The sequence below is a fragment of the Loxodonta africana genome, chromosome 7 (genome assembly GCF_030014295.1).
Source record: "Loxodonta africana isolate mLoxAfr1 chromosome 7, mLoxAfr1.hap2, whole genome shotgun sequence".
NCBI classification, from domain to species: domain Eukaryota; kingdom Metazoa; phylum Chordata; class Mammalia; order Proboscidea; family Elephantidae; genus Loxodonta; species Loxodonta africana.
The window spans coordinates 74212902-74235374 of NC_087348.1; the positions used below are offsets into that span (position 1 = coordinate 74212902).

General features: G+C 42.9%; 1 protein-coding gene across 1 annotated transcript in view; it reads left to right on the forward strand.

Annotated features, from left to right (window-relative positions):
- SCUBE2 (signal peptide, CUB domain and EGF like domain containing 2) overlaps window positions 1-22473 on the forward strand; it is an 89140-nt gene that overhangs the window by 1970 nt on the left and 64697 nt on the right. Inside the window, exons 2-6 of the mRNA XM_064288459.1 lie at window positions 8349-8474; window positions 13059-13193; window positions 18593-18718; window positions 21272-21388; window positions 22116-22205. Coding sequence (XP_064144529.1) covers window positions 8349-8474; window positions 13059-13193; window positions 18593-18718; window positions 21272-21388; window positions 22116-22205 — 594 coding nt within the window. The remainder of the gene's footprint in view (window positions 1-8348; window positions 8475-13058; window positions 13194-18592; window positions 18719-21271; window positions 21389-22115; window positions 22206-22473) is intronic.

Below are 22473 nucleotides of genomic sequence, written 5' to 3' on the forward strand. Positions count from 1 at the left end.
GCTTGACAAAGATCTTTTCTAACAGACAAACCCGCAAGTGAAATATCTAAATACAGAATGTATTGATGATCAGATAGCTGCGTGATTGTCAGTGCTTTTGTAGCATTGTCTCCTTGTCTTCTCAGCTCAGCTGAGACATGAGATTTTCAAAATGAATTTTATTAAAAAGGAAGGGAAGGCTAAAAGAAAATATAGACAGCAAATAGGAATAACGGATGGGATTATAATGGACAAGTTGGGATCTTGTGGTAGTTAAAGACCTGGCTAGGGAAATCATTCAGGAAGCTCTCCTTTATGCATGGGGTGCAAAGTTCCTCCCTTTCCCAGCAGGAGAGGAGTGCTCCCAGTCAGGTTCATAGCAGGTGGGGCTGATGGCTCATTCACGAAGCCATTGTGTTTCTCCAAGTTCATATTTACCAAGAAACAAGCAGCCATCTCTCTCTTTCTCTGCTCTATGTCATGGCAAGCCAAAGGGCCATCTCCTCCAGAAACATCCCTCTGCCCATCTGTCTATATGACACTCCGTCCCTATTAAATATTCTATTTGCAGTACTGGAATTCACGTTAGTACCTTGATAGACGGGGGAACGTTCACTTTTCTATGTCCTCCAGTCACTGTATACTCTCTGGAGGCAGAAATGGTGCTATCGGTTTCTTTTAGATATAGTACATATTTAGTAAATGATGTTGAATGACAAGCAGCAAGATTGCCTTACTCTTGGCTTTTGGGTTTGACATATTACAGATGAAATTGAATTGCTAACAGTTTGCAGTTGAAAAATCTACTATTTAGTTTAAAATAGCTAATGATTGATTGGCTTTGTTGCATTATACATTTAAATGTGTTTAAAAACAAATTATTGTAATAAAAAGGCAAACAGCACAAAAATGTGTAAAATTAAAGAGGCTCCTATCTCTTTACCCACAAGTAGTCACTGTTAACAGTTAACACCAAAACCCTGCTAGGACTGGCTCTTTTGAATACTTGCAGTATTTATAAACCTAGAAGTAAGGTTGAATTTCTTGGTACAGGAATCTAGTATTAGAAATTTTCTTCCAAGAATGAAAAGGAGAGAAAAGGAAAATTGCAAGGATTAAAAAATGTAGATATTCAAAGATGTAACTCTTTTATCTATGTTTCTTGGCCCATTAGGTTTTAAGTCTTTTGGGCCCAACCCGTGGTATCGTTTGTGCTGTGATCATTGACAGCTTCATGCTTATGTTTAAGTTCAAGGATGGGAAGTAGGTTTGCCCAGAGTTTTATTCTCCACAACAATGCTGAAAAATGAAAGTATGGGCCCAGAATAAGTAGTTTTTAAGATAATGTGATTCATAAGTGGCTTTAGATAAATGTTTTGTTCCAAATGGTCTTTCTCGTATTCCAGACTTTGGGGATCTCAGCAATCAGTATCCATTAGATGTCCTTACCTCTCAGTTTAAGGAACTGAATCAAGCTTATTTATCAAGGATGAATCTAAACTTGGTCTTTGTATAAGGAGCTGGATTTTTCCTAAAACATTTTTTTATTTTGAAGTAATTTTAAACTTCAAAAAGTTGCAAATGTAACACAGAGTTCATGTATATCCTTCACCCAACATACCCTAATGTCAACAGCTTATATAACCACAGTACAGTTATCAACACTGGGAATTAACATTGGCACAATACTAGTAACAAAACTACAGATCTTATTCAACTTTCTCTGGTTTTTCCTAATGTCTTTTTTCTATTCCATATCTAATCCAAGTTCCCACATTACATTCATTTATTGGGTCTCCTTTGCCTCCTCCAATCTCCTACAGTCCCTCAGTCTTTCGTTGTCTTTCATAGTGTTGACATATTTGATGAGTACTGATTAGTTCTTTGGTAGAATATCTTACGTTTCCTCATAAGATTGAGGTTGTGCATTTTCTGCAAGGTGAAAGCCCTATGGAGTAGTTCTACTCTGCACACGGGAGGTCGCTATAAGTTGGATTGACAACGACTACCACCACCACCACAGAGTGTCTTACTGTATCACATCAGGGGCACACAATGTTAAAAGTTCCATTACAGGTGATGTTAACCTTGATCACATGGTTAGGACAGTGTCTGTTGGGTTTTTCCGTTGCAGTTACTATTTTTCCCCCTTCGCAAGAGGAGTCCTGGTGGCACAGTGGTTAAGATCTCACCTGCTAGGCAAAAGGTCGGCCGCTCCTTGGAAACCGTAGGGGGCAGTTCTACTCTGTCCTATAGGGTCGCCATGAGTCAGAATTGACTCAATGGCAACAGATTTTTTTTTTTTTTTGGTTTGCAAGAGTTACATGGGAGATACTTTGGGTCTATGCCAATATCCTTTTTCTCCTTAAATCTTCATCCACAGATTTTAGCATCCATCTGTGGAGCTTCCTTCGACAGTTATTACTGTGGTATGTTCCTAATGGTAATTTTGTATTTCTCTCTTTCCTTCAACATCTATTAATTAATTCCTGTATAAGGAAGAGCTGTCCCTTCTCATACATACATACATACATAAACTCATTGCTGTTGAGTCAACTCTGACTTGTAGCAGCCCTGTAGGACAGAGGAGAACTGCCCGATAGGGTTTTTAAGGCTGTAATCTTTACCGAAGCAGAGTGCCACATCTTTCTTCTGTGGAGCAGCTGGTAGGTTCAAACCACTGACTTTTCAGTTAGCAGACAACCCTGCTATGCCACCAGGGCTCCTTCATACATACATACATATATACACACCATTAGGGACTCATAGGTATTTATTTTATTCTATTTATAGTTATTTTTTAAATTTTGTCTCAAATTGTTCCTACTTTGGCCGTTGGGAACTACTTCAGGTTGTCTCCTGTGTCCTTTTGACACGCACCTATCCTTTTTTGAGAAATTCCTATTCTCCGGCACCACAAGATGTTCTAGACCCATATTTCCCCCCTCCATCCCTGGAATCAACCATTTTTCCAAGGACCCTGTTTCCTTTTATTGGAAAAAGGTATATAGAAACCAAGACCTGAATGCTAGGCCTTGCTACTGGGCTATCATTGCTCCTTGGGCCTCTCAGGAAATATATCTATATGTGCTAACCCACACATCCACACATAGCCCTATTTATTTCTCTATATACCAGCTATCTAGGCTTGGAATCAGGAATATATATATATCCACAAGTTACACTAAAACTCCTGATTCCAAACCAATACCACAAGGTTCATACTAACCTCCCCTTTCCTTATTTGTAACTTCTTTCTTTAACAGTGAGAAACCGGGCTCTCATATCTACGATATATTTACTTACTTGTTTATTCCTAGTATATACATAAAGTGTTTTACAAAGTTAATATCCGTAGCTTTGTGAGAAGCAGGCTTGCTAACTAGAGTGCAGTATTTCTATACTTTTTTTTAGCCTCACGGTATCCAGTCAAGATGCCTTTTCCAGTTTCTTAAAAAATCGGTTGCTGTGGTGTTAGCTCCAACTCTTGGCAACCCCATGTGTGTCAGAGTAGAACTGTGGTCTATAGGGTTTTTAGTGGCTAAGTTTTCAGAAGTAGATTTCCAGGCCTTTCTTCTGAGGTGCCTCTGGGTGAACGAACCTTCAACCTTTAGGATAGCAGTTAGGCATGTTAATGGTTTGCACCACCCGGGGATTCTTCAAATTACTTAGATTAGTACTTTTCTCCCCCATCCCCTTCAGAATGGTTATATTATTCATTTATAATGTATTTATTTCTCCTTGTATTCCATTTTTTAATCCTCTTCCATCCCTCACTCCTGCTTCCTGTTGCTTTTATGTATATATGCATATATGCATATATGTAAAGCATTACTATGGCCTAAAACAATATAAAAAGGTATAATCAGAGTTTTGCTTCTTCCTCATTCCTGCTACCTTGTTCCCATTCCCCCTTCTCTCCACCCCTTTCCTGACCCTGTCTTAGCCATCTAGTGCTGCTGTAACAGAAATACCACAAGTGGATGGCTTTAAAAAACAAGTTTATTTCTTCCACGATCTGGTAGACTACAAGTCCAAATTCAGGGCATCAGCTCCAGGGGAAGGCTTTCTCTGTCTGCTCTGGAAGAAGGTCCTTGTCATCAATCTTCCCCTGGACTCGGAGCTTCTCTGCACAGGAACCCTGTGTCCAAAGGATGAGCTCTGCTCCCAGCGCTGCTCTCTTAGTCACATGAGGTCCCCATCCCAAGTTTCAGGATCCCATTTCTTCCCCACCAATGCCCTCACTTTAACTTCAGACATTTCTGAAGGTTGGCAATTGAGTTGGCATTGTAATTCAGTCACTCTTACAGTAAGACTCTGGGTTTGGTTTTTGGCAATATCAGCTCTGTTACTATAAGAAATAAGGCTTTATTTCAAAGCACAAGTGGAAACTTTGAGGTCATTTATGTGGCACTTGAGCTTTGACTCTAAAGCCCTGAGTGCATCTTTCTTTCACCAGTTTGTCTAGTGAAAGTAGGACCAACAAACCAGCTTCCTTATTGTTCTTATTATGACAAAACTGTAGAAAGATACTACACATGTGTTCACCCAGAGCGTCACCTTTCCCCAAAGCCTGATCTATTGGTGGTGATATTTTGCATATTTGTATCGCCACCTCACCCACGGATTAGCAGTGCCCTCTTTACTGCTGGAAGCAGAGTCATCAACATGTTTAAGACTAACCAGACTTGAGAGCTAATTTAGAAAATTCATCCTTATAATTTTGTTTCTCTACACCCAGTCTTGGTAGCAAATGCCTTAGGCTGGGTTCTCTAGAGAAGCAAAACCAGTAAAGTGTACAAATATATATATATACCCGTTGCTGTTGAGCTGATTCTGACTCAGAGTGACCCTATAAGACAGAGTAGAACTACCCTCATGGAGTTTCCAAGGAGCACCTGGGGGATTCGAACTGCTGACCTTTTGATTAGCTGCTGTAGCCCTTAACCAGTACACCACCAGGGTTTCCATAAATATATATATAGAGAGAGATTTATATTAGGAAATGGCTCACGTGATTGTAGAAGCTGGAACATCCCAAGCCTGTGGATCAGAATAGAGGCTTTTTGTGATTCACGTAGCTGCAGGGATTGGCAAATCCAAGACTGGCAGGTTAGAGAGCAGGGCTCTTGCTCACAGGCTGTGAAGATTGATGAATCCCAAGATCGGCAGGTAAGCTGCTAGCTGAAGTCCCAAGAACCGGAGGTCAGATGAACAGGAGCCAGCTGCAGGGTCTAGAGCAGGCAAAAGCCAGAACATCTGCTTATATTTGGATGCAGGCCACATGCCCAAGGAAACTCTCCCTCAGCTGAGTGGCTACTCACAGCAGATCCCCTCATGGAGGTGATCAAATATAAACACTGAGAATCATGGCCCAGCCAAGTCAACACACAATCTCAACCATCACAGACCCCCTGTAGGTAACCGGTCTCATTTGTTTCTGGTTTATCCTCCTTATATTTGTTTTGCACTAATAAGCAGATACATGTATATTTCATTTTTTTCTTTTTAATAACTTTATTGATGTATATATAATTTAAATACCATAAAATTCACCCATTTGAGTGTACAAATCAATGATTTGTTGTATTAGCTGAATTGTGCTTTCATTATCATAATACAGTTTTAGAACATTTTCATCAATCATAAGATTTCTTATGGTTGGGATCATAACAGAGTGTCCTGGACAGAGCTGGAGAAAAATGTAGAATAAGGTTCAAACGCACAAAAAAAGACCAGACTTGCTGGTCTGACAGAGACTAGAGAAACCCTGCGAGTATGGCCACTGGGCACCCTTTTAACTCAGTACTGAAGTCACTCCTGAAGTTCACCCTTCAACCAAAGATTGGACAGGCCCATAAAACAAACAATAATACATGCAGCTTAACCATGTACATGAGTCTAAATAGGCACACCAGCCCAGGGGCAAGGATGAGAAGGCAGGAGGGGATAGGAAAGCTGGATGAATGGAAATGGGGAACCCAAAGTTGAGAAGGGGAGAGTGTTGACACATCACGGGGTTGGGAACCAATGTTACAAAACAATATGTGTATTAATTGTTTAATGAGAAACTAATTTGCTCTGTAAACCATCATCTAAGGCATTAAAAAAATGTCCCTCATGGCCATGGGCAGTTAATCCTTATTCTCAGTCCCAGTCCTAGGCAACCACTAATCTACTTCTTGACCCTATAAATCTGACTTTTCTGCACATTTTATATAAATGGAATCATATGATACGTGATCGTTTGTTTTTGGCTTCTTTCATTTACCATGATGTTTCAAAGTTCATTTGTGTTATAGTGTATATCAGTATTTCAGTCCTTTTTATTATTGAATAGCATTCTGTTATATAAATATACCACATTTTATTTATCCATTCACCACTTGATGTACATTTGGGTTGCTTCTTCTTTCTGGCTATTATGAATAATGCTGCTAGAACATTCACATGTCTTTGTGTAAATATGTTTTCATCTGTCTTGGGTAGATTCTATAAGTGGAATTGCTGGGTTATATGGTAAATTTATGTTTAACTTTTTAAGAAACTGCCAAAATGTTTTCCAGAGTGGCTGTTCCATTTTACATTCCCACCAGCAATATATGAGGATTCCCCTTTCCCTACATCCTAACCAACATTTATTAATGCCTATCTTTTTTTATTATCCTAGTATGTGTAAAATTGTATCTCATTGTAGTTTTAATTTGCCCATGATGTTGAGTATCTTTTTTTGCACATCTTAGCCGTTCACGTGTCATTTTTGGTGGTGTCTATTCATATCTTTTGCTTGTTTTAAAATTGGTTGTTTGTCTTCCTTTTATTGAGTTATAAGAGTTCTTTGCGTATTATGGATAGAAGTCCTTTATAAGGACTTATTTTCTCCCAGTCTACGGCTTGTCTCCTTTTTTAAAATGGCATCATTTTTAGTACAAATTTTTTTAATCTTTGTAAAGTCCAATTTATTTTTTTCTTCTTCTATGGGTCATGGTTTTGGTGTTGTATCTAAAATCTTTATTTAACTCAAGACCGCAAAGGTTTTATCACGTGTTTTCCTTTAAAAGTGTTACAGTTTTAGCTTTTACGTTTAGGTCTCTGATCCGTTTTGAGTTAATTTTTGTATGTTTAATGACGTAAGAGTCTAAATTCATATTTTCCAGCACCATTTATTGAAAAGAATATCATTTCTCCCAATGAATTCCCTTAGCACATTTACTGAAAATCAAGTGACTATAAATATAAGAGTTTATTTCTGGACTCTCAATTCTGTTCCATTGATTGATCCTTATGCCCATACCATATGTGTTGACAACTGCAGCTTTATAGTAAGTTTTGAAATTGGGAAGTAAAAGCCCCTCACATTTGTTCTTTTACAAAATTGTTTTGGCTCTTCTGGGTCTTTTGCATTTCCATATAAATTTTAGAATGAGCTGGCCAATTTCTGCAAAAAAGCTTGTTGGAGTTTCATTTTTTTTTTTTTCGTATCCTCTTCTTTCTTATATGAAGGGTAACATACTCTTGCATTTTCCTTTTTTTCTTTTAATAGTATATCCTGGAAATCACTCTAGATCACTTCATAGGGATCTTTTTTTTTTTCCATTCATTTTTAAAGCTTCATAGTACTCCATTGAGTAGGTGCACCATAGTTCATTCTCCTGTTCTCCTATGTTTGAACATTTGTTTCCAGTATTTTGCAATTACAAACAGTGCTGTGGTGAATAACTTTGTGCCTATGTGTTTTTCTGTTTTGGAGATATATCTTCCAGGTATATTCCTAGAAGTGGAATGACTGGATAAAAGGTAAACGCATAGGTAGTTTTGTTAGAGATTTCTCCCTAGAAGGATTGTGCCAATTTGTATTCCCACCTTTGTGCCTGTTTCCCCATAGCCTGGCCAAAAGAATGTTTTGTCATCCTTTTTAATTTTTGCCAGTCTAATAGGTAAGAAATTGTATCACAGTGCTGTTTTAAATTCCATTTCTCCAATTATAAATATATTTGGACTTTTTTTTTTTTAATGATTGAGGGCCACTTTTTTCTGAATTATCTGTTCCTGTCTTTTTTCCCATTATTTTCTATAAACAGCCGTATTTCTTTACTCTCTTTTATGAGAACTGAAACTTATTTGGTGGAAATGGCCTGCTTTATTTGGGAGAATTATTGCAGTGTGGTTTGTGTAATCTGAAACCTAGCCTTTAAGAAGCAAGCTTTGAGTGGAATTTCTGGTAGGTTTTTTCTGCAGAAAAATCCAACAAGTGAGGTGTTGGAGCAGTGAATGTAAAAGATAATGCCAACTCAGGAGTAGACATGGTGACCTTTTCTTCATATCAAAGATTTGACACTCGTCTGATTTACTTCTGGTTTCATCCTCAGACATTGATGAATGTGGAAATGAACTCAACGGAGGTTGTGTCCATGACTGTTTGAATATTCCAGGCAACTATCGCTGCACTTGTTTCGATGGCTTCATGTTGGCTCATGATGGTCACAATTGTCTTGGTAAGGAAAACGTTTAGAAATGGTGATTCTCCTTTACACATCTTCCAGCACCCCACCCCTTTCTTTCCTTCAATGAAAACATACTCATTAAGACAAAATGCAGAGTAGAGACTTATGTTTTCTGCTCACCGAGAGATCAGACTCTCTGATAGAAAATCAGATAAAGTGTTTTTAGTTTTTATGTGATGATTCATAATATAAATCTTCCATTTGCTTGAGGAGATGGGTGGACAGGGTCATTATTATTTATTGATTTTCTAGCATCTTTTGTCACTTTTAAGATTTTTGGTCTTATATTGAAAAGATCCTTACTTATAACCATTTCTTTAGTTCTATAAGTGTCTCCATTCTGGACTTAGGTAGAGCTCCTTGTTTTGAAAGACTCCAGATGTATACTTGGATTCCAGCTGGGTAGACCCCCTCTTTTTTTTTTTTTTTCTTTTTAAAGAGAGAGAAAAACAGGAACTTTCCACTAACATCTTCCTAGTATTCCACAAAACAGAAACATCTGCTGGAGTTTCAGTTGCTGAGTTAAGGACTGCAAAGGGTGTTGTTTACATTGGTTCTTTATCCAGGAATAAAACAAATCTTAGAAATAGCAGACAATTGGATGGGGTTGAATGTTGGATGATCTTAGAGGATACAGCACACACACCTGGCAGGCAGGTCTGTTTGCATCCCCCAAACAAACCCAGTGCTGTTGAGTCGATTCTGACTCATAGCGACTCTATAGGACAGGGTAGAACTGCCCCATAGATTTTCCAAAGAGCGCCTGGTGGATTCGAACTGTGGACTCTTTGTTTAGCAGCTGTAGCACTTAACCACTACACCACCAGGGTTTCTGTTTGCATCCCAGTGCTACTTATATCAGTTGTACAAGAAGACATCATAGGAAACACATGGCCTCCACTGTCAAAGGATCCTGATGGCCCTTCCTGTGGTTGGCATGATGATGTCCATGTAGCAGACTAAGGAGCAGCTTGGGCCAGGCCCTTGCTCTGTGGGGACAGCTATTCACATATCCCCTTATGGTGCATAGGAATGACTACTTGATCAAATGCTTTGAGATCAGCCTAAAAGACACTGGATATGTAGAACTTGTTTTTTGGAGTCATAGTGCTCTGAAGCAAGGGAGGGGAGTATTTCCTTTTGGACTCAACCCTTGTATGGCCTTTATTCCACTTTAGTGTCACCTGGAGCCCTGTCCTCATATAGACTCTGTCCCTTCCTGCTCCGTGTGAGAAGTCAGGCTCTTAGGTGCACAGACCACTTTGCCTTCCAAGCTGCAGTGAGTCAGTAAGATCTGATTGAGGGCTGGGGGTTCAATAACCCCTCTGCATACTTTCTGAGCAGTCAGTACCACAAAGGGACACATTTTGAGAACAGGAAACAAATCAAGATCAATTTAAAACTCAGAAAAATGAAATCACTTTCAGTGTCGGATTTGTCAGGAAGTATGTAGTATGTTTTTACCGTTTTCAGAGGAAATCTCATTCTCCTCTGATTGACCAGCAGTGGTATTTTGCTCCTGTGTTCTAATCCACAGCCTGGTTGAGAGGGCCACAGTTACGGGGGAAAGAGTGTGAGCCTCCTAATAGCAAATTGCTGAACCATCTGAGGGTTAAGAACCTGGGCTGGGGCTGGGTGGGGTGGCTCTGGGTCAGAGTTTACCCAGAAATCCTGAGGCCAGAGTCTTTCCTTGCCTTGGCCGCTAACACAGATATTTCAGTAGAGTATCTCCATTTTCCCTCCTTGGGGTTCCTTTGTGAACTTTGTAGCTAAGGACCCCTGAGCCTTCCCTGCCGCACAGACAGATCTGAGCATCTACTGAATATGTCTGGAAGGGCTAAGGATTCTTTAAAAGGAAAGCACCAGAAAATAAAGTGGTACATTTAGAAACTCAGGACCAGCACACATAGAGACTTCTCTGCCATTCAGACTTGCAAGGGCTGAAGAATTTTGTGACAAGAAAGCAGCTCAGAGCCAAATACTGTTCAGGACTGGCATTTCCTGTGTTCTCTGGAATGACCCTTTGCTTCTCCTTGGCCCCCTAACGACACATTAACCACAAATATATTAGCCAGAATATACAGGTGTAAACACCATTTAGCTGTGGCATATCACCTGAATGAAGTTTCTATTTATTGAGTCTCGGAGAGTACATCACAGCTATTTGGTGTTACAGTAGAGTTCTCAACCCTGGCCACATGTTAGAATCACCTATGAAGGAGCAGCTGGAGCCACAAAGTTTTGAAAATACACCACTGCCTAGGCTTCATCCAAGACCGGTTATATCAGTATCTCTGAAAGTGGGGTTGGACATCAGGATTCTAAGGTGCAGCCAGGGTTGAGAACCACTGTTTCATAGTCTGGAGAAACTCATCCAGCCTAGTGAACAACATCTGTGTATGTAAACACACACACACACACACACACACACACGCACACACACACACATTTCGTATTTATCCAGTCATGGTGCATCACCCAGCTTCATGACATGGTCCTAATTGCTTTGGAGAAAAGAAATCGTGGGTTAAATGTGGAGTACGGATGTGACAGCTCAGAGGGAAGTATGCCTTTACTCAAAACCAGTCCAGAACTTGGTGTTCAGGAGACAGAGCTCTCCTGCTCACCTGGAGTCCTCGCTGTGGAAACTTAGGCCAGGTGTGTTCCAGCATGGCTCATCCTCAGGAATGTGCTTCTTTTACCCTTGGCATAGAGAAGGGCAAGTTTGTTAGACTTCAGGGCATGGCCTGAGTCCCATCAGTTTAGTCAGGCATCTGCTTGGTAGTGTGGGAGGACAGATGATTGTAAGATCTGAAGCTTGAAACCAGATAACAGGTATTTAAATGTGAATTTTCTTGTTACAGATGTGCCCAGGAGCTAGTGATAGGCACGTGAGAAGTTAGGCTGGAGAAGATTACTTTTCTAGCAGCCTTCTCCTTGAGCCTTTGTCCTGTCTGAGACTTTACTGAAGTTTCCTCTTCTTTGGCTCTAGTGATGCTGTGCTCTCTTGCTTCTTTGTTCATTCATTGAACAGTCACTGAGCAGCTGCTATGTGTCAGGGCTGGGCTAAATACCATAAAAGTCTGACCTCAAGGAGTTTGCAATCTAGTGGAGATGGATAAGATTTTGAGAATGCAATAAGGTAAGTGTGCACAGGGTATTACAGGACACAGTGGGAGGTCCCCTAGGGTAGCCTTGGGGTTGTGGTAGAAGGCAGGTCAAGGAAGGCTTCCTCCCTCCTTGCCTTTTTGCCAGCTCCTTTTCTGGGGCTTCAGCTCCTGGGACACAGACATTCTCTAGAATTCTCCCTCTGGCTGTCTCCTCCCTGCTCCCCTTCTCTACCTTCCCATACTCCTACCTTTGGCTTTCTCATCTACATCCATCACTTTATTAGGCAACTACAAGTAAATGATTTTCAAAGCTGTACTTACAAGCTCAGATTCTCTTCTACCCAGCCGCCTCGGGTTTCCTGCTGCCCCTGGAATATCAGCTTCCTGCCTTGGTTGGGGCCCATCATAGCTTCACCCCCATTTTTGTACCTAGCGCTGCTTTCCCTCGTGTTTCTCAGCCAAAAGGCCTCAGCGTCAGCTTCCGGTCCTCTAACAATGCCCCATCACACGACCCACTAGGCTTCATGCCCTGCTGGCACCAGACCACGGTGCCTTTTCTATCTCATCCATTCTGGGAAATCCCACTGCCAGGCCCCAGGTCCAGCCCCCATCAGCTCTAGCCATGGGTATTTCAGGCATGTGTGAAGCTGGACTCCCAGGATTTCGATTTCTTCCCTTTCTCTGTATCCTACCCTCTACTGCCACTTTATTTTTCCCAAAGCAGGATCTGAGCATGTCCCTTTCTGCTCTAGTGGTTTCCAACTGCCTTCCAAATTAAGTAGGAAATTCTTTGCCTGGTATTCAAAGTCCTGCAGTGTGACCCTCATCTATCTTCTCAACTTTATCTCCTGTAACTTCCCTACATGTACCTTGTGCTCCAGCCAAATTGAATGACTCACTGTTACCTGAATAGACTTCATGTTTCCCAGCCTATGCTATTGCTCATGCTGTGTCTTCTGCCTGGAATCCCTTCTCCTGATTTATAACTAAAGAAATTCTTAAGATCTGTCTTTCACCAGCTTTTCCATAAAACCCATCCTGATACCCTACAACCAGATGTGACCTGTTTCCTTTGTGCCACCTTTCCCCTTATCTCATAATTATTTGTATGTTTGTCTCCCTCCCTCTACTGAAGGAAATGCTCCTAGAAGGAAGGAATTCTATCTTGCTCATCTGTATCTTACTGTCTCCTCTTGCATGGTGCTTTGGAAACAGAAGTGTTCAGAAAATGTTTACCGAACTGGTTCCCTTGTGTTCATGTGGGGCGCCTTGCTAAGTGAGCCCCAGACCCATGAGGGCTGGGTTAATCTTCTGTGGGCCCAGTGGGCTGAGATTCTGAGAGCTTCTGTGATATGAGGACCCGAAGAGGGGACCTCATCTCTGCTTAGCAGGAGCCGCTGAGCTCCTGGGCTGGTGGCGTGTGTAAATAGTCAAAAAGCAAAAGCGGATCCTTTTCTCCTTCTAGATGTGGACGAGTGCCTGGAGAACAATGGCGGCTGCCAGCACACCTGCCTCAATGTCATGGGGAGCTATGAGTGCCGCTGCAAGGAGGGATTTTTCCTGAGTGACAATCAGCACACGTGTATTCACCGCTCAGAAGGTACCTCTGCCCTGCTGTGGGTAGTGAGCAGGGCCACGTCTTAGACCTTCCCCCAACAGAGAACTTAGAGGGAAACATGGGGTATAGAAAGTTCTGGAGGCTTGAGGACTAGTCCAGACTCTTCTACCGGGTAACTCTGGGCAAGTTATTTTTGCTTCAACTTTCTCACCTGGCAAAATTGATGGGTTGGATTGGGTGAGCACTGAGGTCCGTTCGAACTTCACATTCAAACACGAGTAGATAAGAACATTTCAAACATGAGTAGGTGTCTCAGAAGAAATATAATGGATGATGTGCCAAGTTTTTAAAAAAGGTGCTGGAAACCGCAACACTAGTACAAGCCTGCTCCTTGCTCTGTGTGGGTAGGGAGGGGGCTGGATCCTTCCTAAGGAGACTTTCAATGAATTGCTCTGTTTTCAGCCCCAAGCTAGACCTGGCCCTTCCCTATGCTTTGCCTTTTTGAGCTCTGAGCCTCTGGGGTTCTGTGGGGCTGATGAACTCCCTCCTCCGACTTGGCTGTCTATGCTGTGGCTTCTTTCAACTCATGTTGTCCAGGGCTGCATTACCCAATAAGTAATGTATGCATGAGCCCAGTTTTGGCTTCCCACCAATCTGCAGTGCACAATTTCACCTGTTCCTCACCACCGCAAAGACGTGGTGAAAGCCATGTGAAATTGCTTACCACAGATTAGCAAGTAAGTACAATTAAGCCCTTGTGAGCCTTGCTTAATGCAAGCCAGTGCATCTGGTGCTTACTGGTTAATCCGTCCGTGCTGTCATCACTTACCATTCCTCCGTACATTTGGGTACTAAGAAGAATTGTCAGAGAAGACACCAGGGGCCGGTGGGTTTGATGCCTAGTATCACTCATGAGTCTGCTCTTGCTCAGTGTTTGGGGCAGGGGAGTCATACACACTGGCTCTAATTAGGCAAGTTCTTATCTCATGCCAGGTGTGGCCTTTGACAGAGTAGCAGTTGGGTTTCATTTTTCTGCCTGGTTCTCTGGACTCTTCAGTATGCACTGTAGTCTTGTCCGAAGCAGGCAGAACTCGCAGTGGGAATGAAATTAAGACGCCAGCAACACAGAGGGATCCAAATCTCAGGTCATCTCCCTTTTTTGGCAGCTCCAAGTTGCCTCCTGGGAAGTCATTCTGACTTTCTCTTTAGCTGGCTGGGGAGGAAGCTCAGTGGTAAAGCCATTGTCTGAAAACTCGGAGAACTGACTCCACCCACTCACAAAGCAGCTTGTAGTGATTACGACCATCTATTATCCTTGCATGTCTCCCCTCCTGCAAGCCCCACCCGCGTACTGATTACAGCTTCAAACTGCAACACTCCCATCACAGAAGTAAATACAAAAGCAGTTCCTTTCTGTACACTGTGTTTTCTAAATTTTCTACAATTCAGACATTCTTGGGTCCCCTGAAGGGTATTTAAAATGAACATATCCGTCTGGAATTAAAACCAAAATCCAAGACTTTGAGTTGTGGTCTGGAAGCACTCTCTGTGATTTTCTGTTGCGTTTCAACCTGGTTCCTTGGCAAATAAACCCATAGTGGTTCGAGCTGACAGATTACAGCTTTTTGTAACTGAGACCCTTTCCGGTCTAAGGTTTTAACTCTTCAGATGGAACAACCTGTAAATAGTTCCTCTAAGATTTCTGCCTTGATTTGCATATTAAACCCTTCAAAATTGCCTTAAAATAGACCTTAAACCCCACCGTTGACTCCCTAAAAGTGTTTAAAAGAAGGTAATACTGCAGGCTAGTATCTTCTAGTGTTGCTGCTGTTTTTAATAATTAAATAGTATTAAATATTTAAACAATTATTAAATAAATGTTATAATTTTATGAAATGAATAAAAATATTTAACAATTATTTACTAAATGCTCTTCAGTCTAAAGGATTCTGATAGCTGATTCTGAGGGAAAGCTCAAGCTACTGATTTTTCTTTCTTGATTCTTAGAGAGCCCAAGGCTCTGATAAAGAGACTGTGTGTTTTCACCCATGTAATGGGAAGAGGCCAGGGAGAGATACATCACCTCCAGCCTGTCTTTGTTCCTATTCATGGGTGCTCGGGCTCTCAAAATGAGCATTCCTTTATTGTTTTGTCTGTTCTGAGAATATTTTTAGATGGTTGTGCTGCTGCCTTTTCAGAGTCGTGAGGAAGGTGTCAGGGCAGTGAGGAAGGGGCTGTACTTTTCAGCAGACCCTTTTTCTACTTTATGTAACGTTTCTCGACCTGTTCTCAGGGCACATTTTAATTTGGTTTTGAGAAGTATTTTTCAGTGGAACCCTGAGCCTGGGGAGCATCAGAATGGCATATTTCAAATGTTCTTGAGCTATTTCCCTCTTGGTCGGCTAACAACCCTAAATGCGATTGCCAGGCCAGGCTTTGGGGAGCTAGGACCATTGCTGGGCCTCCCGGTTTGGGCCAGACCCATCTGCCTCCTGCAGCAGTGGCCTTGCTTAATCGGAGAGTCACCTCTTGAAAATGCCTCAGCATTTCCAGAGCTATTTAAGCCTCCATTACCTTCTGGTAACTTTATGATATGACTTCAAGGGGCAACATCTTTGTGTATACCCATAGCATCTGGCACATGGTCAGTTCTTACGAAATATTTCTTGTGTAAATGAGTTGCTCTGAGATAGTAAAGGTCACTTTTCAAATGTCTTTCACAGACTTGTAAACAGAGTTTAAAAAAAAAAGAAGAAAAAGCTGACCTGTTGGGCAGTGTGCTTTCCAGGTGACATCCTGCCTTTTCATGGGCACTGTTAAATTACCCTTGGGTGCTCTTAGGGCCTGTTACTTCAAATATTCCACTGACCCAAGGACAAACACAGTGCTTGCTAGGCCTCCTAAGGAGGACAGGACACTGCTTCTGGAGGCAGCTTCTACCTCCTTGGCCATCTCGGTCCTGAAGACCAAATAACATCTTCAGGATTACCAGCCAGAGCAAAGAGAACTTTCCACCAATGCAGTGCATGGCTCTTTCTGTGTTAATCGACTGCCGCCCTTGGCATGGGGGAATGGATCCCAGCAACATCCAGCAGACTGAGAGCTGGAGTGCAAACAGCTCATAGCTGTCAGGTGAAAAAGGAGATGGTTTTAAGAAAGACTCAAGAGAGTATGGTTGTAAGAACTGTCATGCTGTCTTTTGGAATAGGGGTGGTAAATATTAAAACAATTGTTCCAGTTTGTCAGGGGACAGCCCCAGCAAGGAAAGACCCTCACTGTGCGTCCTGGCAGATAATCTGAAGAACGGACACATAGCCCTTTCCAGATTCATGCGTTTATTCAGGGAAACTTACTTACACGGGCAAGCAGCTGCTGTCCAGTGGCAGCTGGCTGGATTATTTTCCGCAACCACCTAGCAAAGGACCCAAGCTTGTATACCATTAGAGCTGGGACCAAGGCTCATTGTTTTTCTCCCACATCCTTGGGCAGTCAGTGTTCCCAGGGACTTCACGTCCAGGCCTAGATGTTTTCCTTCCTGTTGCTAAGGCATTCCTTGGCCTTGGCCGCTAGCCCATTCATGCCACTCCCAGCGTTGTACCTTAGCCTGAATCCATCCCAAATTCATTCCCAGCATGCTTCAGGGAAGAGCAAAGCTGATTCCATCAGGAGGGGATACATATAGCTGAATAGCATTACCCTACACAGTTAAGCACAGATAGACAGCTCTGTGGTGAGAATTAGAGAGAGAGACTTTTGACCTACTGAGAACTTATTGGCGTAAGGTTTCAGGCTACAGTATGGAACAGGGTTGGATCCTAGAGAAGTTGAATGAAATTTTTTTTGTTCTCACATCCATTATTAGAAGGCACTTTGTTAGCAGAGAGCCAATGAGAACAAAGCTGCTATTCTCAACGATGTTTTAGAGTTGCATTGCACAAATGTGAAGAGGCAACATATGAAGAGATACTTAATGCAGTACAAACCGAGCAGATGTTTTGGGAATACCCTTGAGTGGGCTGGCAGGCAGCAAAGTCTCAAAGAGTCGGTTTTGAGATGAGCCGTGATGCTGGTGAACCACATGGGTATTTACCTTGCTATCTCCCCATCATTTGTTCTTGTTGGTCTTAGTTGCCATCGAGTTGGCTCTGACCCATGTGGCCCTATGTACAACAGAAGCAAAAGTTCCTGGTCCTGCACCATTTTAGTGGACAATACTCTGTTGTGATCTACAGAGTTTTTACTGACCAATTTTCAGAAGTAGATCACCAAGCCTTTCTGTTTTAGTCTGGGAGCTCGGCTGAAATCTGTCCGCCACGGGTGGCCTTGCTTTTTTTTGAAATACTGGTAGCATATCTTCCAGCATCATAGCAATAGTTAAGCCACCACAGTGTGACAAACTGACAGATGGGCCTGGAAAATAATCCCCCTTCCTGCCACCACTACCACAAAACTGGGACCAATGGAAACTTATACCTGAAAAAGTTATACAGCAGCTAAAAGAAACCACATGTATGAGGTCTCTCTTTCTGTTGTCTTTCTTGTTGTGTTGTTGTTTCCGTGACACTGTCTGTCAGAGACTTCTGCCTTGAGACTGCTGGGGTGGGAGACTAGGGACTAATTGAGGGTGGATCATATAAGAGAGGTCCCCAGGCAAGAGTCCACGGGATGAAGTCAACATGCAATAATCACACTCACCTCCAAAGTGTGGAGGTTTTGGTGGGGGAGGGGATTGAAATGTTTTGAAAATTGTTTTCAAGGGCATGTAAAAATTGAGCACCTTCACCTCTATCTGCAGGTTTTCTTAGGGGGATTCTCCTTTGTCCCTTGTGTTCTTCATCAGCTCGTGGGTAATGATATAGCAGAGATGAGTGCCTGAGCACTGGTTTCTGGGGTCAGATTTTGATCCTTCACCCAACAGAGGGCTCCTGTGGGGAGCTTTCTTTTCAATTCATTGGGAAGGCTTCCACCTCTTTAGGAGAGCTGAGACATCATATCTAGTGGGTGACATAAGAAATTTTTCATGCCTCTGTTAATTGATCAGCTTGATTTTAATAGCATATTCTTTTTTTTTTTATCCCAAATCTACCTATTTTTAATTTTATTGTGTTAAAATACATATAACAACAACAAAATAGCTGTTTTAACCAGTATCCATTTCCAAAAGTTATTCATCACCCCAAGCGGAAACTTAGTACTCCTTAAGCAATAACTCTCCTTTCCTCCCTCTCCCCAACCTCTTATAACCACTAATAAACTTTTGTCTCTATGCATTTGCCAATTCTAGATATTTCACATCAGTTAGTGACGTACTTTCTTCAAAGGTAAGGCTGGTGGAGACCCAGACAGGCAGGTCTGTGGCCCACTCTCCAGCCCCTTGCAGCTCCCCTTGGCTCAGGATTCGGACCACAGCTAGTCACCTGCCACATGCTGCTGTTTTGCAGAGGGTCTGAGCTGCATGAATAAGGATCACGGCTGTAGTCACATCTGCAAGGAGGCCCCAAGGGGCAGCGTCGCCTGTGAGTGCAGGCCTGGTTTTGAGCTGGCCAAGAACCAGAGAGACTGCATCTGTAAGTACGGACTGTTGCATACCCATGCTGTGGACCATCATGCCTCAGAGGTTGTTTTTCACAGCCCCGGGATCAGAAATGCCACCACATCAACAACAGCAAAGGCAGCTGGCGCCTCCACTGGGCACTTAGTTCACTGCAGAAGGGTGGTCTCCCATAGAGAAGGGAAATGATGTCCTTTTAAGGGGCCAATCAGAAGGAAATTAAATTAAATTCAGGGGTAAAGAGTGTGAATGTTGGGAAGTAGGGCTCCCTATCCCCACAGAATAAAGTCAGATTTCTTGTCCGATAGCTCTTTGCAACCTGGTTCCTGCATCTCTTACAAGCTTCACCTGCCTCCTTTCCCCGAACACCAATTCCTTGCCTTTTGAGGAACAGCCCGTATTCTTTCATGCCTTGTCCCAAGCCCTTCTTCCTTCCTGGCTTGGTGAATTGCTCAACCGTTAATATCCTGCTTAATTTCCAATAATAATAGTATGTTAGCTGCCATTTTTTTGGAGTATTTATTATGTGCAAAGCCTTGTCTCAAGCATGTGCCTTCTTCCATTTAAACCTTACAACCACCACCCTTTGTGCTAAGTTATTATTATCTTCATTTTTCAGTTGAGAAAATTGTGGAGAAGTCAAAGCAACAAGGTCATGCAAGGAGTAAGTGGCAAATTAGGGAAATTAGGATTCAAACCTAGGTCCACCCAACTCTAAAGCTTGTCCTCCCAAGCCCTTGCTATACTACCTCAGAAGCCTTCCCAAATGGCCTCGGACAGGGCAGTCATTTTATATTTTTCTCCCACTGCACTTTGTTCGTTCCTTAATTATAGTGCATGACAGTCTGGGTTGAATTATGTATATATGTGTCTGACTCCCCAACTCTGAGCAACTCCAAGTCAGGGACTGGTCTTATTTTTACCTGTCAGTATTCTCTTGGCACCTACCACAGCGCGTGCCCAATCACATTTGTTTAATGAATGGGTGAATAAGTGGTATACACAGTTCAGACACAGCCAACAGAGAATGATTGAGATAATGAAACTCCATTAGGTAATAGGAAACAACTGGCAATTAAAGGTATTTCTAAACCACTAATTATGCCAGAGAAAATACTAAGAATTTCTCTTTAGGAACTCTTCCCAAAGCTATGGACAGAAGACTGCTGCAGTTTTTGCTGGAGATGGTTGTTTACAGCGAGTAGACCTTAGAGGTTAAGAGATGAGAAGACAGTTTCCCCAGTGAGACTGCTCTTGACTGCCCCCATCACAGAGTAGAGTGTAGCCTGGAAGCCTACCCAGTCAGGGCTGGTGCACAATCACACTCAGATAATAGGCAGGTTCTGACAAGCTCTTGTAAGCTGCTGTCGAGTCAGGCCCCAACTCATGGTGACCCTATGCACAATGGGATTAAACTGTTGTGATCAACAGGGTTTTCACTGACTGATTTTTGGAAGTAGGTTGCCAGGCCTTTCTTCCTAGTCCATCTTAGTCTGGGAGCTCTGCTGAAATCTGTTCAGCATCAAGCAACACACGAGCCTCCTCTGGCAGATGGGTGGTAGCTGTGTACGAGGAGCACTGGCCAGGAATCAAACCTGGGTCTCCCGCATGGGAGGTGAGAATTCTGAACTACCACTGCCTCCGTGGCAAGATCTTAGGGCCCCTGAAAGTGAGGCTGTCTGGGAGGGCTCCCAGTGGGCTGAGCAGAGTGGAGACCACTTCTCCTGCCAGAGGTACAGAGTTGCCTCCAGGTATCCTCAGGAGGAGGAACCAGTTTGATGAGGAAACAGCTTTGTTTTGTTTTGTTTTTTGACCTGTCATCAATGATTTCATACATAGTCTTCATAATTATTGGTTACTATTCCATTAAGTATGCACAGAGTCATCATTTCTTCTGATTACCCTCCCTTTGAACTAACCCACATGAAATTCAATGAGAGAAATCCTAACATATATGTACAAATTAAGGAGCCCTGGTAGTGCAGTGGTTAAAGCGTTCGGCAGCTAACTGAAAGGTCAGTGGTTCGAATCACCAGCTACTCCATGGGAGAAAGATGTGGCAGTTCTTCCATAAAGATTACAGTCTTGGAAACCCTATGGGGCAGTTCTGCTCTGTCCTATAGGGTCACTATGAGTTGGAGTCAACTTGATGGCAATGGCAACAGGTTATGTACAAATCAAATATTGTCATTTAAAGTGCTATATTGCATTCCGCAAAGTTGCAGTAGAGCTAAATTAATATGCACAGTTCTCTAGCAAGAGCGAAGCACTAGTCCAGATTCTCTTGATATAATTTCCCTTAAATAGTGAAAATCTCCCTCCCACTTCCATCATCCTGTACGACTTTGTTCAAACCTGTGTTTCTACATTTCTACGTGTGTTGTGACTGTTTACGTGACTGTCTCCCCCAGAGGACGGGGTGTAAGTCAGGCTCAGCTCTTTTATGCACAGGGCCTGGCACATACAAGGTGCTCAAATACTTGCTGAATGGAAACCAGAGTTCTTGAGCAAACGCAGCCCTGCTTGTGGAAATCTCAGTGCTTTGTGTGCCAAATCATTTTCTTCTCAGTGACCTGTAACCATGGAAATGGTGGGTGCCAGCACTCCTGTGAGGACACAGCTACAGGCCCAGAGTGTACTTGTCATCCACAGTACAAGATGCACACAGATGGGCGGAGCTGCCTCGGTGAGTGGTGATCCACCCACTGGGTGAGGGTCTGCCCCAGCCCTTCCATGCCCTGAACCAGGAACTCTCAGTGGTGCTCAGCACCAGGTGCAGGGCTTTCTGGAGCATTTGCCCCCAAACAGGGCCCGTACTTCTTCACATGTTGCAGTGGGAATGGTCTAAACCTGGGTTGGGTGTGAGGGACTGAGATCTAGACCCTACTCTGTCCTTCTTTCCTTGTATGACTTTGGAAAGCCCTGCCTCCTCTCTTGGACCAGGCTGCTCCTGACACTGGTGTTCTGGAGACTAGGACAGCACTTTCCAAGGGGCGAGGGCTAGCTGAAGCTAGAGCTAGCTGTTTGGGATGACATGCAATCTTTAGTCATCAGGAATTAGGATGGCATGTCTTTTGCTAGATCCATTTTAGAGGTCTCCAAGAGCAAATGTTGTTTTGTCCTGCTCTGCGGGAACTGGGGCGAATCTGAAGCTTACATTCCCTAGTGTCTTTTTGATCATTGCAATATACTTAAAACATCTTTCCCGTATTTAATGTTTACTAAGGATCTGTGGCCACTTAACGTGCTATGTTTCCCGCAGAGCCTCATTACAACACATTTTTATTACGTGAACAGAGTCACATATCTTAAATTGTTCTCGTGTCTGGGATTTCAGAAGATGTGGTTGTGCAAGGGATGAACAACTTGACTCATTCTGTCTGAGAGCTGTGCTCTTTTTCTTCTTCTCATAGAGCAGGAGGACACTGCCCTGGAGGTGATGGAGAGTAACACCACATCAGTGGCAGATGGGGATAAACGGGTGAAACGAAGGCTGCTCATGGGTAGGCGCTTCAACCTCCCTCCTCGGCACTGACATTGTCCCTTTCCCTCTCCCATTTACTGCATCAGGCCTGAGCTTATGGGCCATCTACTCTAAGACTAGCTGGACCAGGATGAACAGCTCCTGCCAAGCTAGGGTATGTATTCTTCACTCAGTGCCAGGGCTCAGTCATCATCCAAGATCCTTGGCATTGTGGAAAGCAAACCAGCCGAGCCATCAGAGTAATTAGACTAGCCTCCAGCACTGCCCTGACCAGCTCTGAGACCTTG